General features: G+C 42.3%; 1 protein-coding gene across 2 annotated transcripts in view; it reads right to left on the reverse strand.

The window, feature by feature from the left end:
- LOC133280691 (transcription factor RFX3-like) overlaps positions 1 to 15,219 on the reverse strand; it is a 178,082-nt gene that overhangs the window by 115,189 nt on the left and 47,674 nt on the right. For both annotated transcript variants that reach the window (XM_061475607.1, XM_061475606.1), the window contains 2 exons: positions 13,846 to 13,970; positions 7,437 to 7,534 (listed from right to left, as the gene is read on the reverse strand). In XM_061475607.1, coding sequence (XP_061331591.1) covers positions 7,437 to 7,534; positions 13,846 to 13,962 — 215 coding nt within the window. In that variant the 5' untranslated portion in view covers positions 13,963 to 13,970. The remainder of the gene's footprint in view (positions 1 to 7,436; positions 7,535 to 13,845; positions 13,971 to 15,219) is intronic.

A 15,219-nucleotide genomic window follows, 5' to 3' on the forward strand; every position in this document is an offset into this window, starting at 1 on the left:
GAAAGCAAGTTGAATATGAACCAGCATCATTTTGGCTCTTTTTTAGATTTGTGTGTCTACCACCGCACTTTCTTCTTTCCATCCACTGGTCCTTGCAGCAAAGAAAGACAAATGCATCCTGGGCTGTATTACCAAGAGTGTAGCCAGCAGGTTGAGGGTGAGTAGCTCGAGAGAGGACGCCTTCAACACCGGAGCGGGGGGGAGATCAGCGTCCAGGAGCCTCAACTCAGAGCGACAAGAGCCACCGAGGGAGCCTCAAGTCCTCGACAGAACCTGCCCAGGAGCCGGCAGCTCAGCTGACGGGAGCAGCTGACTCACGCGGGGCGGAGTCTGAAGCAGTGGCACCAGCCCTGACTTGTTAAAAACCTGCCCCAGGGAGCGCAGCGACCAGAGCGGGTGGAGGCAATTTGCGCGGCAGTTCCCGCGGGCAGGGGAGCGGGATGGTGAGCACTCGTCGTATGATCAGGGCCCGGTCTGGGAGCTCTGCTCTGCCTGCCCCGGCGGTGGCCAGCGTAGGCACCCAGACAGAGCCGATGAGAGGGGAGGCTGCAGTGCAGAGCTCGGGGTGTAGAGAGTGCCTGCGCTGGTCTTGTGAGGGAATGGTGCACAATGGGCAGGGCTGCGCTCGGTGCTCCCTGGTGGAGGTCCTCCTGCAGCAGGGGCTGAGCCGCGGGATGCTGTTAATAGACTGCGAGATGTCAGGGAAGCTGAGAGGAAGCAGGAATGCTTGCTCCCGGCCCAAACTGTGCAGGGGCCTCGAGCTTCACCTCTATCTCATGAAGGAAAGAAGGAGGCCGTTAACCTGGGAAGCTGGGAATTAGTGACAAAAAAAAAAAAAAACAACAACAAAAAGAAGGAAAAGGACAACCAAAAGCGAGGGGCTTCCCCCTAAATCCCCTGTCCCCACGCAGAACCGCTTTGCTGTCCTGCAGGGGGCTAATGAGGAAATGCACTCAAGCCAGAAAGAGCTGGCTGATGCCCTGGTAAAGAAGATCTCTACTGGTGCTGCTAGGAAAAAGAGGCGGGTCGTAGTAGTGAGGACTCTACACTGAAAGGGACAGAAGCACTTGTCTGTCGGCCTGACCCAGTCTCAAGGGAGGTGTGTTCCTTCCGGGGACACGGATCAGAGATGTGGCACAGAGGCTGCCTGCTCTAGTAAATCCCACGGACTATTACCCACTCCTGGTGATACATGTGGGTGCTAGGGATATAGATAGTAGCAGCCTGGGGAACATAAAGAAAGACTACAGAGCCCTGGGAGAGGTGGTTAGGGGCTCTGGAGCTCAGATTGTCTTTTCGTCAATACCCCAGGATACAGGGGAGGACCTAAAAAAAGCTAGGAGGATTGGCCAGGTTAATAAATGGTTAAAAGGGTGGTGTCATAGTCAGGGGTTTGGGTGTCTTGAACATGGGACCCAAGCTCATAGGCCAGGTCTAGTGGGGGCTGGTGGAGCTGGTCTGATAAAGAAGGGGAAGAGCAGTTTTGGTAGGAGGCTTGCCAGACTGGTCAAGGAGGCTTTAAACTAGATGTGTTTAGGGAGGGGGGCATCATTCCATCCCAACACACCCAGTCAGTTGCCAGCACCTATAATAAATGCTTGGAGCACTGTAGAGATATCCCAGCTGCTCCAGCCAATGAGCCGGCTTCATTTGGAGATCGGCTCAGATGCCTCTATACAAATGCCAGTAGCATGGGGAACAAACGAGAGGAATTAGAGATGTTTGCACGTCTAAGGGGGTTTGATATAATAGGCATCGCAGAAACATGGTGGGATGGCTCCTATGACTGGAGTGTTGGAATGGAAGGTTGCAGGCTCTTTAGGAAAGACAGGACTGGCAGGCAGGGAGGGGGAGTTGCCCTTTATGTTAGGGATAGGCTGGAGAGTATGAAACTCTGTCTGGGGACAGGTGAGCAGTCCACAGAGAGTTTGTGGGTCAGGGTTAAAGGGAATATAGCTATGGGAGACATTACTGTGGGCATCTGTTACAGACCACCTGATCAAGGAGAACCTGCAGATGAAGCACGCTATAGACACATAGGAAAAGCCTCACGCTCACAGGCCCTTGTTCTCATGGGTGACTTCAACCACCCTGACATCTGTTGGAAAGACGGTACGGCCCAGCACAAGCAATCCAGGAGGTTCCTCGATTGTGTGGAAGACAACTTCCTTCTGCAAGTAATAGAGGAGCCGACAAGGAGAGGTGCCATGCTTGACCTCGTGCTCACCAAAAGGGAAGGGCTGGTTGGAAATGTGACTCTCCAGGGCAGCCTTGGATGCAGCGATCATGAGATGGTCAAATTTGACATCCTCAGGACAGTGAGAAGAGCGTGCAGCAAGCTCACTACCCTGGACTTCAAAAGAGCAGACTTTGGCCTCTTCAGGAACCTTCTTTGGAAGGATCCATGGGATACAGCCCTAGAGGGCAGAGGGGCCCAAGACTGTTGGTTGATACTCAAGGATCACCTGCTATAAGCTCAGGAGTGTTGCATCCCAACCAGAAGGTAGTGCAGCAGGAGGGCCAGGAGACCTCCTTGGATGGATAAGGAGCTCCTGAGGAAAATTCAGATGAAAAAAAGAGGCTTATAAAAAGTGGAAGCAAGGACAGGCGGCATAGGAAGAGTACAGGGATGTTGTCTGGGAAGCTAGGGACCAGGTTAGGTTAGGAAAGCTAAGGCCCAGTTAGAATTAAACTTGGCAAGGGATATTAAGGATAACAGGAAGGGATTCTACAAGTACATAGCAAATAAAAAACAGACTAGGGAGAATGTAGGCCCCCTCAGGAAGCTCTCAGGAGAACTGGCTACACAGGATTTGGAGAAGGCTGAGGTTCTGAATGACTTCTTTGCCACGGTCTTCACTGGCAAATGCTCTGACTGCACCACCCAAGTCTTGGAAGGCAGATGCAGGGACTGTGAGAATGAAGACCTTGTGCCCACTGTAGGAGAGGAATTGGCTCGAGACCATGTTAAAAATCTGAACGTGCACAAGTCCATGGGTCCTGATGAGATCCATCCGCAGGTCCTGAAGGAGCTGGCAAATGAAGTTGCTAAGCTGCTGGCCATCATATTTGAAAAATCATGGCAGTCAGGTGAAGTTCCTGATGACTGGAAAAAGGGAAATATAAGCCCCATTTTCAAGAAGGGGAAAACAGATGCCCCGGGGAATTACAGACCAGTCAGTCTCACCTCTGTGCCTGGCAAAATCTTGGAGCAGATTCTCCTGGACGGCATGCTAAAGCACATGAAAATCAACAAGGCGGTTGGTCACAGCCAGCATGGCTTCACTAAGGGGAAATCCTGCCTGACCAATTTGGTGGCCTTCTATGATGGGGCTACAGAACTGATGGGCAGAGGTAGAGCACTTGATGTAATCTACCTGGACTGGTGTAAAGTGTTCAACACTGTCTCACACGACATCCTTGTCTCTAAACTGGAGAGACATCAATTTGATGGATGGACCACTTGGTGGATAAAGAACTGGCTGGATGGCCGCACACAAAGAGTTGTGGTCAATGGCTCAATGTCCGGCTGGAGACCAGTAACAAGTGGTGTCCCTCAGGGATCGGTGTTGGGACCGGTCTTGTTTAACTTCTTCGTTACTGACATGGACAGTGGGTTTGAGTGCACCCTCAGCAAGTTTGCCGATGACACCAAGCTGTGTGGTTTGGTTGATACCCTGGAGGGAAGGAATGCCATCCAGACGGACCTCAACACACTTGTGAGGTGGGCTGATGCCAACCTCATGAAGTTTAACCATGCCCAGTGCAATGTCCTACACCTGGGTTGGAGCAATCCCAGGCACAGCTACAGGTTGGGCAAAGAAGAGATTCAGAGCAGCCCCCCTGTAGAGAAGGACTTGGGGGTGCTGGTTGATGAGAAAATGAACATGGGCTGGCAGTGTGCACTTGCAGCCCAGAAAGCCAACCATATCCTGGGCTGCATCAAAAGGAGGGTGATCAGCAGGTCGAAGGAGGTGATCCTGCCCCTCTACTCTGCTCTTGTGAGACCTCACCTGGAGTATTGTGTGCAGTTCTGGTGTCCTCAACATAAAAAGGACATGGAACTGTTGGAACTAGTCCAAGGGAGGGCCACGAGGATGATCAGGGGACTGGAGCGCCTCCCGTATGAAGACAGGCTGAGGAAGTTGGGGCTGTTCAGCCTGGAGAAGAGAAGGCTGCGTGGAGACCTCATAGCAGCCTTCCAGTATCTGAAGGGGGCCTATAGGGATGCTGGAGATGGACTCTTCATTAGAGACTGTAGAGATAGGACAAGGGGTAAGGGGTTAAAACTTAAACAGGGGAAGTTTAGATTGGACATAAGAAGGAAATTCTTTCCTGTTAGGGTGGTGAGGCACTGGAATGGGTTGCCCAGGGAAGTTGTGAATGCTCCATCCCTGGCAGTGTTTAAGACCAGGTTGGATGAGGCCTTGGGTGATATGATTTAGCGCGAGGTGTCCCTGCCCATGGCAGGTGGGTTGGAACTAGATGATCTTAAGGTCCTTTCCAACCCTAACTATTCTATGATTCTAAGTGATCCTTATCCTCTGCTTAGCCCAGGGAAGACTGTATCTGGAGTCCTGTGCTCAGTTTGAGGCTCCCTGGTACAAGAGAGACATGGACATACTGAAGCGAGTCCAGCAGAGGGCAACGAAGATGGTCAGGGGGCTGGAGAACGTGACATAGGCTGAGAGATCTAGGACTGTTCAGCTTGGAGAAGAGGTTAAGGGGATACATTTTTGTTCTGTACAAACCATGGGAGGAGACAGAGAAGATAGAACCAGACACTTCTCAGAGGTGCACAGCAATAGGACAGGAGGCAATGAACACAAGCTGTAATATGGGAAGTTCTGATTAGATATTAGGAAAATACTTTTTTTTCTATGAGGGTGGTCAAATACAGGAATAGGTTGCCCAGAAAGGGTGTGGAACCTCTATCCTTGGAGGTAAACACAACTCAATGGGACATGTCCCTGAGCAACCTGTTCTAATTAGACCTGCTTTGAGCAGAGGGTTGGACTAGATCACCTCTGAGATCCCTTACAACCTAAATTTTTCTATGGTAAATTATTCATGATACTAAAATGAAGTTTACTGGTGGATGAAATAGCACTATAAGTTATACTGTGTCAGTCAGTTCCTCCTTCCATCTCCTTTTAAGGTACTCTCTACAAATGAAATAGTTAGCAGTTATATCAGGAAAATCCTATCATCTGTAAAATCATCATTTGCATGTAGACAACTTTTCTGAGATGTGTATCCATTCAGTGTTTTTATTTTGGTTTGTTTTTTAAAGTTCCTTTTCCAAGACAACCATGCATTTTGGGTCTTTGTTAGTATCATAGAATCATAGAGTGGTTAGGGTTGGAAAGGACCTTAAGATCATCTCGTTCCAACCCCCCTTGCCATGGGCAGGGACTCCTCACACTAGACCATGTTACCCAAGGCTCTGTCTAACCTGGCCTTGAACACTGCCAGGAATGGAGCATTTATCACTTCTTTGGGCAATCCATTCCAGTGCCTCACCACCCTCACAGTAAAGAACTTTTTCCTTTTATCTAACCTGATTTGTATGTCTGCCACCATTCTTTTTTTCACCCACTGGTTCTTGGCTCTTGTCTTTATAGTCACTTTCACCAGCTCTTTATCTAAGACGAGAACCCTTTCCTGCTTACTGGATCACAGTCCCAGTCTTCTTAACCAGCCACCTCATGTTTGCCTTTCCTCCTCACTGACTGGCCCTAATTACTATTTTCACGTGATCTTTTAGGAGGGCTTGAGGGTTGTGTTAGAATCAGGCTAACATATAGCCATAAAAGGAGAGTGTTAATAGTCATGAAACATTTTCCATTCCCACCACAGGTTTAGTACTTGATTCTTTCTCTGCTTTAATAAGATAGCTTTAACCATATATCCTAGGCCCTGTATATGGAATAGAATAGGGTTCTTTCTTTGTTCATAGGTTAGGTACCAGAACACAGAATTGATATAATTAATAACAGAAGCAGCAGCTGAAAGGAGATGCCCCATTTAGGATCATCTGGAGCACATCCACTGGTCTTTGGTGCATTTAACATATAGAGTAAACCAAACATAATTCTCTGTTTAATATATTTGAGCTATAAAGTCAGGCAAAATTTCATGAACTGCAATAAACCACACACTCCCAACATCACTGCTCACTTTCAAGTCCATAATTGAAAGAGTAAAAGTACTAGAGCTTTTAAAAGAAAATATTACACAAGAAAGAAGAAATTTGTTTTCTTTTGTCTCAACAGTTCAACGTCTTTAGCTGACATTTTCCGAAAACAAGTTAGCCTGATAATTTATTCTACATACAAGTTTTCAGTCTTTGATTACAGTTTAACAATGTTATGAGTGACTTTCAGTTTTTCAGTATCTTAAAAAAGGATGCATTGGTCATTCTTAATAATAACCATGTCTTAATAGACCTGTTTAGGACAAAAGATATTGATTAGATATTATAAGAGCAAAGAAAATCAGGCAACAAGAGAGTGTGTGGGAAAAGGTTAACTGAAGAATGAATTTGGCAAAATATACCAGTGAAGAGGATGCTGCAAGTGTTAACATCAGTCTGAACCCAATGGTGGTATTGACTTTTTTGTGTCAATGCCAGATTATCATCAATAAATACATGTTTGCTGGCACCAAACAAGTCTTCTATATGTTTTTCGCTTCTTCATTAACCTTATAACACATCAAAAGTGTCAAGGGGATATATTTAGAGGTACTGGAAAAAGAGAGAGGGAAGGTCCTACTCTGAGTATGTACATGTTATACCATATAACCTCCAGAGGTCTCTTTTGACCTAAATTATTCTATGATTTTAAGTTTTCACAAGGGAGAAAGGAACTTGATGGCAGAAAAATATGTTCATCAAAGCAAGAAAAGAAGAGTCTAAGAGAAAACTGAATTAACATATTTTTGTTTCTCTCCCTTCCTTTGGAAAAAAATTAAATATGCATCTCATTGCACTAAACACAATAAAAAAATTACTTTTTTTTTTTTTGTTGTAAGCAATGACTGCAGCTGCCTCAGTGATTTAAGAAATTGCCAGTAGAATTTTAACTAGAATAGGGGGCCCACATGAAGACTTATTACACAGATGATCATGTTATGACAAGTTTAGATAATCCTTTCTATCAGCATAAATTAAAACTTGCCCATAAGCAACAAAATGCTGCTTATATAGCTTCACACTATGTCCATCTAACAATTACCTGAATTCATTTTAGATTGTGATGTGAATTCAACTTGTTTTCACCCAAATAATGATTTAAAATGACAAAAAAATGTTTTTCTTCATTTTTCTTTGCTACTTAAAATACAGTAGCCCATATGATGTTATTAAAAGAATGCACATTTAACTTCATAATTTAGTAACCATTCTAATTTTGATCAATAACCAACTTACTTACATAGTTCCATTTGTGTAGACTGTGTCACTTCCCTCTACATACTGAACCTGGGCTGGATAGACATGCTGTACCTGTTGCACAGTCTGTACTTGCTGTACCTGTAAAGAAAACCACCAGAAATATAGGACAGTTTACCTTATAAAAAGAATGACTAGTGCTTCAGTGCATTTAATGGTTTCTAAACAATACTCCTAGTCATGGACATCCCTGTTCTCACAATTGCTAAATAACACAAAATGTAATATTGTGCTGTAAGTCTGTAATATGCTACATGGAGTAGTAACACTGGAGATGCATGCTCTTGAGAGTATGGGTATTTTCAATGCCAAAGACAGAACCATCTGGAAAGCACAAGAACTATATGCTTCATGCAAAGCTTAAGAACAATATTTAGTAAAGAAGAAAACTTCATTTAGTCATCTAAATGCTGCTTTTCTGTTTGTTGTTTTTTCCTTGGTGGTGGTGGTAGGTTTTGTTTATTTTTATTTTTTTTTACTTCAGTTTAACTCTATAGAACACAAGCATCTAAACCACAAGTTACATTTGCTGTTAACAGGCAAACTTTGACCTGTCAGAGTAGTTCATAAAAGAAATAATTCAGTTTAATCTTAGAAGAGTCTGGTTCTCATGCATGTAATGCATCATCTACAAGAGCTCTTTAAGAACATTTTAGTTAGAAAACCTTCATCATCCTCACTACACTCTATAAAATTCCTAATCGTCCTTTTCTACCATTAACTCATATAATTTAAAGCATTTAATTTTTGGATCAGTGCTGGAAACAGGGATGTTTTAGTTAGTACTGAGCGGTGCTTGCACAGTGTCAAGGGTTTTTCAGCTTCTCACACCGCCCTGCCAGCAAGTAGGCTAGGGATACACAAGAAGTTGGAAGGGGACACAGTTGGGACAGATGACCCCAACTGACCAAAGGGATATTTCATACCATATGACATCATGCCCAGCAATAAAACTCAGGGGGAGGTTGGCAGGGGGGATGCTCCTCAGGGACTAGCTGGGCAATGGTCAGTTGGGGTTTCATTTTTCTCTCTCTTGGGTGTTTGTTTGGGGTCTTTTCTTCTTTTCCTTACAATTCATTAAATATTATTACTTTTTTATTTATTAAATTGTTTTTATCTCAACTCATTATTTTTCTCACTTTTGCCCTTCTGAGTCTCTCCCCCATCCCATTGGGGGGGGGGGGGGGGGGGGGGGAGTAAGTGGCTGTGTGGTGCTTAGATGCCGGCTGGGGTTAAACCACAACACCTAAGTGAAAATTTATATGAAAGCCTTAATTCTGAAAAAAAAAAACAAAACCAAACAAACCCTAACAAACAAAAACCCACATTACTTTGAATAAGACTGCTCAGGTGTGACAGAAAACAGATGTTTCCATCAGTCAGCAGTAATCAGAAGTACTCTTTTTGATGGTTAAATAGAAAAAACAGCAGTTTTCTGATTTCCTATGTGAACCATTACATAAACTGACATTGGCCTACCATCCCTTAACAGTGTTCCTGAACTATAATTTCCCAAATTTAAAAAATAAATCTCATCATTAAGGCAAGATAAAACTATGTACAGAATTCTGATTTTAGATAAAAGTGCATTAAAAGTACTAATAAGGTCAAGAGAAAAATACCAGGGTAAAATAAATAAGGATTCATAAACCCCATTTAAAATTAAAAAAAAATATAATCAAATACAGTGCCTAAAAAAAAAAATAAATAAATGTTAATACATTAATTAGTCTGGAATATTTTTAGAAAGCAGCGCATGCTGCAATGTTGATATTTAGATAAATGACCAATATAAGTTCATGACTGTTTTTCATATGTTAAATCTGATTTTGCATTAAGCTCCAATTTTGATTGGCAAAAATATGTATGTCCATTCTAATGATACAATTATTTCTGAATGCTATGGTCATAGTCTATGATGAATAGGAAAATTTGATGCATGGATATACCTTCTAAAATTGATTAGACACTTGATTTTAATTTTCCTCTTCAAATTATTCTGTTTTGCATGAAGTAAACCATAAGATCATTGAGATGAATTTAAAATCTTTATAAGCTTGCTGCCTCATGCTTATGAGTGCATGTTAAAACAGGAATGATACATGAGTGTAAAATCATATTTGAGGAAACAAGACTAAGAAAAAAAATCCACAGGATGTTAAATGGCATTTAATTATGCTCCTCGCTTTTTGGCCTTAGTACTACTACTACAAGTACTTGTACATGTATAGGTTTCTCCCTTCATCATTGCCAAAACTGACAATTGCTGTGTTGCTTGAAAACACCTGTGAAGCTACTGCCACTACACTCAGAAGAAGATTTTAGTTTTTCATTAACAACATTCTTTCAAATTTTTAGATTGAAAACTAGCTGAACGGCTGGGCCCAGACAGTGGTGACCAGTGGCACAAAGTCTAGTTGGCCGATAAACTTGGGGCTGTTTAGCCCAGAGGCTAAGAGGAGGATCTCATGTGTACAAATACCCGAAGGGAAGGTGCAAAGAAGATGAAGCCAGGCTTTTTTCAGTGGTGACCAGTGACAGGTCAAGAGGCAATGGGCACAAACTGAAACACAGAAAGTTCTGTCTAAAAACCAGGAAACACTTTTTTACTGACAGTGACTGAGCACTGGAAGGGGCTGCCCAGAGGCGCTGTGTAGTCTCCTCCCTTGGAGATATTCAAAAGCCATCTGGACATGTTCCTGGGAAACCAGCTCTAGGTGACCCTGCTTGAGCAGGGGAGATGATCTCCAGTAGTTCTTTTCAACCTTAACCATTCTGTGCTTCTGTAATAAAGATTTAAGGTAGAGATCTATATAAAAGTTCTAATTCAGCAAAAGCTTTTCAGTGGCAAAAAAGTCTAGTTGGAGGCCAGTGACTAGTGGTGTACCCCAGGGGCCAATACTGGGTCCAGTCCTGTTCAACATCTTTATCAATGATCTGGATGATGGGGCAGAGTGCACCCCTAGCCATTTTCTGATGGCACCAAACTGGAAAGAGTGGCTGATACATCACAGGGTTGTGCTGCCATCCAGAGGGACCTCAAAAGGCTGTAGAAATGGGCTGACAGGAACCTCATGAAATTCAAAAAGGAGAAGTAACAAATCCTGCGCAGAGAAAGAACAACCCCATGCACCAGTACAGTCTGCCGACCAGCTAGAAAACAACTTTGCAGATAAGGACCTGGGGGTCGTGCTACCTGCAGTCTGGAGGAAAATCTTGTTTAAAGGCTAACAACATCACTCTAAATGCAGCAAACAGATAAAAGATCAATTTTGAGGCACTGAGGCATCTTGTGTTGGATTACAGCACAAATCCAGAAAGCAATGACCCTAGAAAGACTGTGACAGAGAAGTGCTCTATTGCCAGGGATAAACAGAAATGGGCAACAGAAACCAGGCCTCTGCAGAAGACACAGAAGGTGGTTTATGACAAAAAGGTACTGACTACAAATTTTAACAGACTCCCCTACGGCTTTTGATCATGGGCATGTGGTAGAAACACCCCTTTTCTGCTATTCTGGCGGGGCCTAGAAACTGACAGAAAAAGTATTCTATAAAAACTCTTTTGGAGAAAAACATTCAGAGAGATATCAAGCTATAGAAATGAGCTGGCAGGAACTTCATTTACTTCAACAAGGAAGAGTGCCAAGTACTGTGCCCAGGGAGGAGCAACCCCATGCACCGGTACATGCCAAGGGGAGCAGTCAGCTGGAAAGCAGCTTTGCAGAAAAGGACCTGGGGTTCCTGGTGGACACCAAGTTCAACATGAGACAGCAGTATGCCCTTGCCACAAAGAGGGATAATGGTATCCTGGGCTGCATTAGGCAAAGTATTGCCAGTAGGTCCAGGTAGGTGACCCTTCCCCTTTATTCAGTGCCAGTTGAGTACTGTGCACCTAGAGTCCTGTGTCCAGTTCTGGGTTCCCCAGTACAAGAGAGACATGGACACACTGGAGAGAGTTCAATGATGGGCCATAAAGATGGGATTGGAGCATCTGTCCTACAAGGAAAGGCTGAGAGAACTGGGACTGTTTAGCCTGGAGAAGCAAAGGCTTAGGGCAGGGGGGATCTCATCAATGTATATAAATACCTAAAGGGAAGGCACATAGAAGATGGATCCAGGCTCTTTTCAGTGGTGCCCAGTGACAGGACCAGAGGCAATGGGCACAAAACTGAAACACAGAAGGTTCCATCTGAAAATCAGAAAACATTTTTTTACTGTGACAGTGACTGAGCACTGGAAGGGGGTGCCCAGAGAGGTTGTGCAGTCTCCTCCTTTGTTAATATTCAAAAATCATCTGGACATGTTCCTGGACAACCAGCTCTGGCCCTGCTTGAACAGGGGGTTGGACAAGATGACCCCCAGAGGTCCCTTCCAACCTATGATTTTGTGATCCTGTGATTTCCACCAATTATTAACTTAGTAGGGATGAACTTTGAGCAAGTACCCAAAGATAAGCATTTAAATTCTTGTTAAGTGCCCAATGTTTAAATGTTTTGCTGAAACACTGGGGTGGGTTTCTTGGGGGTGAGCAGTTTGTTTAAAAAAAAAAAGGGCAAAAAAAAACCCAAATAAGTTCCAAGTTACATTATAACATAAGTTATATTAATGCAATTACGAGACATTATGAATTGAGTTTGTATACCAGGAAAAATTATTACTGAAATGTATGAGGCAGTAAAATAGCACTGCAAGTAACATTCAGGAAGAATCATCACCTTAAATTTTAAAACTAAACAAAATGCTAGAAATTATAGTTTAAGCAGCAGTGATTGACTAGCACAGAAACAGACTTACATAATTTAACAAGTTATTCTTAGTTTTAATATTGATTCTAAAACTGTAACACCAACTTATGTTGAAAAAGAACATCAGATTTCACCTAAAGAACCTAATAAACTGACAGCTGAAGGGAGGGGAAGTGGAGGGGAAAGTGCTGTTCTCTTCTCCCCGGTATCCTGTGATAGGATGAGTGGGAGACCTCAGGGGAGGTTCAGACTACGTATTAGGAAGCATTTCTTTACTGAGAGGGTGGTCAAGCTCTAGAACAGACTTCCTAGAGAGGTGGTCAGTGCCCCATTCCTGTCAGCGTTTAAGAGGTATTTGGACAATGCCCTGTCCTGGGTTTGGCTGAGATAGTGTTAATTTTCTTCCTAGTAGCTGGTGCAGTGCTGTGTTTTTTTTTAGTCTGAGAATAATGCTGATAACACACCAATGGATTAGGTGTTGCTAAGTAGCACTTACCCTGGTTAAGGAGTTACCTGGAAGGGACAGATCGCTGCTTGGGTTGGGCGGGTATCAGCGGGTAGTGAGCAATTGTATTGTGCATCATTTATGTTTATTGGTTTTTTTTTCCTTTCCCCTTTTAGTTTTATATTCTCTCCCCTTGTTATTTCCCTTATCATTATTATTACTAGTAGTAGGAGTATCATATTGTACTTTGGTTATTACACTGTTCTTATCTCAACCTGTGGGGTTCACAGTATTTCAATTCTCCTCCCCATCCTGCCTGGGGAGTGGGGAAAAGGGGGTGTAAACAAGCAGCTACATGGTGCTGAGTTACCAGCTGGGTTTAAACCATGACATGCCCTTAATAATATGCTTTAACTTTTGGTCAGCCCTGAAGTGGTCAGACAGTTGGAGTAATGATCGTTGTAGGTCCCTTCCAACTGGAACAAATAATTAAACAAAACCCAAAAAAACTAACCTAAATTATACATACTAAAGGAGTCTTGGACAAAAGTCATGGCTTTTCACATTCAGTTCCTGTTTTCCAACTCCACTTCCCTTCTCAATCTCCCCACACACCACTCCCTTTAATGCTGGTGGGGCTGCATAGGTGATTAATCATGTCACAGAAGTGTGTGCTGAGCTGTCTGCTTCAGAAGCCCCTTTAATTCTCTGGCAAATCCAAATTATGTGTTACATATGGTTTTATTTCAAATACCTTTCTCTAGTTGTGCAAGAACCTTCAGGAAGCCCAGCTTAGAAGTACAAAATGACACTGCTTCTGTATTTTACATCTATATGGTATTTATTTCAAAAAATTCCATATTCCTTATCAACCTTTCAAATGAATAATTATAAATATTCAATAAATTAAATGAATATATTTTTAATGAGCTATAGCACACATTCCATAGTAATCTACTTTTAGAATCATGAATATGTATTTCTGGTGATTGCCAGATATTCTAGTTCAAGAAATAAACTCTGAAAAATACATGTCTGCTTATGTAGCTTTTAGTTCCAGCAAAATAAAATTGAGTAAAACAGTGAAAAGGAGTTGCTTTTGCAGCCTTGTAAAAAATCAGTTTTTCAGTACACCTGTTGAAATGCATCATTCTGTCTTGCCAGGGTTTTTTTGTTTTCCCAGAATTAATAGACACCTACCTGTTGCTGAACCGGTACCTGCTGTACTACCTGTGTGGGCACTGCTGCCTGGCCAGCCACAGATGCCTGTAAAGTCACAGTCGAACCTGTGTCCGACCCAGCCTCTGATGTCTGCATCGTGGTCTCTGAATAAAATTAAAATATAAAATTAAAAGTTCAGCACAAACGTCTTTGTTTTTTTTTTTGGCACTTATCTTTATTCATATCTTAAAAGAAGAATGAATATTCACCCCAAATCCAATCTGGGGATTGGCTAAAGATTGTTTCACATACTAGTACATGGAGATTTATTTTTCCTTTCTTAAAATGTTGCTTTGGCCTAAAATATTAGAAAATTCATATTATATATTATTGCTTTGTCTAATCTAAGGTGTGCTTAGTGTTTGCAGCATTTCAAGAGAATACTATAAGCTTTGGACTTCATGAATTTTTTTCTAACAGTTACAGTATGCTTTGTAACAGCAAATATATTTATCAAGCTGGAAGAAAGGTGCACACAAACCTACTTACTGCTTTGAGGCAAAGAACTAGGAAAAAATCCATTTACAGGTCTGATTCTTCTCTAACTATACTTGCACACATTAGCTGCAACTGTCAAATTTTGGGAGAAGACTCAAAACCTTATACCATATTAAGACAACATACTTTAAGCTAGCTATATACACAAAAATAATTAATGTTAGAATCTGCACATATAAATATTTACTTCTTAATTAAGCATACCTTCAGAAAAAGACTTGCAATAATCAATGCAATTAAACTGAATGCTGGAAATGTTTCACACCAACTCATCACAATTCTAAAGAACTAAAAGACTAATTTCTATAGTAATCACAACACAAGTAAATTAAATTTCCTCCAATATTGTCAGCTTTCAGAAAGAACTAACATACACTGAATAAAGTGTACTGTAAGAACACAATGCGTAAAATATACAATACCAGAAAGAAATTTTCTTCCTGAGATGTTTCAAATCCTTATGTACTGAAATATTCAGTTTTCTCTTACCTTACTTGCACTCAAATTATCTTATTTACTAGTGTAAATAAACAGAAACTTTTCTTATTTATATGATTTCAGGAACAACTCATAAAAACCAGAAACAAGTAAAAGTCCTCCCATCAGCTTATAAATAACTACCCATTCTTCAAAGCTGTCCTTCCTCTGGTTTACTGAGTTGGACTATAAATTCATTTAGGTTGGAATGGACCTCCTGAGATCATCTCATCCAACCCCTCTGCTCAAGAGGGTCACCTAGAGGCAGGTTGCTCAGGGCCGTGGGTTCTTAATATCTACAAGGATAGAGACTCTACATCTTTGGACAACCTGGAACAGTCCTTGACTAACCTTCAAGGTAAAAAAGTGATTTCAAGC

The sequence above is a fragment of the Pezoporus flaviventris genome, unplaced genomic scaffold, assembly GCF_033815535.1.
Source record: "Pezoporus flaviventris isolate CSIRO_AGI_PZ_B2104156 unplaced genomic scaffold, CSIRO_AGI_Pfla_v1 ptg000085l, whole genome shotgun sequence".
Lineage (NCBI taxonomy): Eukaryota > Metazoa > Chordata > Aves > Psittaciformes > Psittacidae > Pezoporus > Pezoporus flaviventris.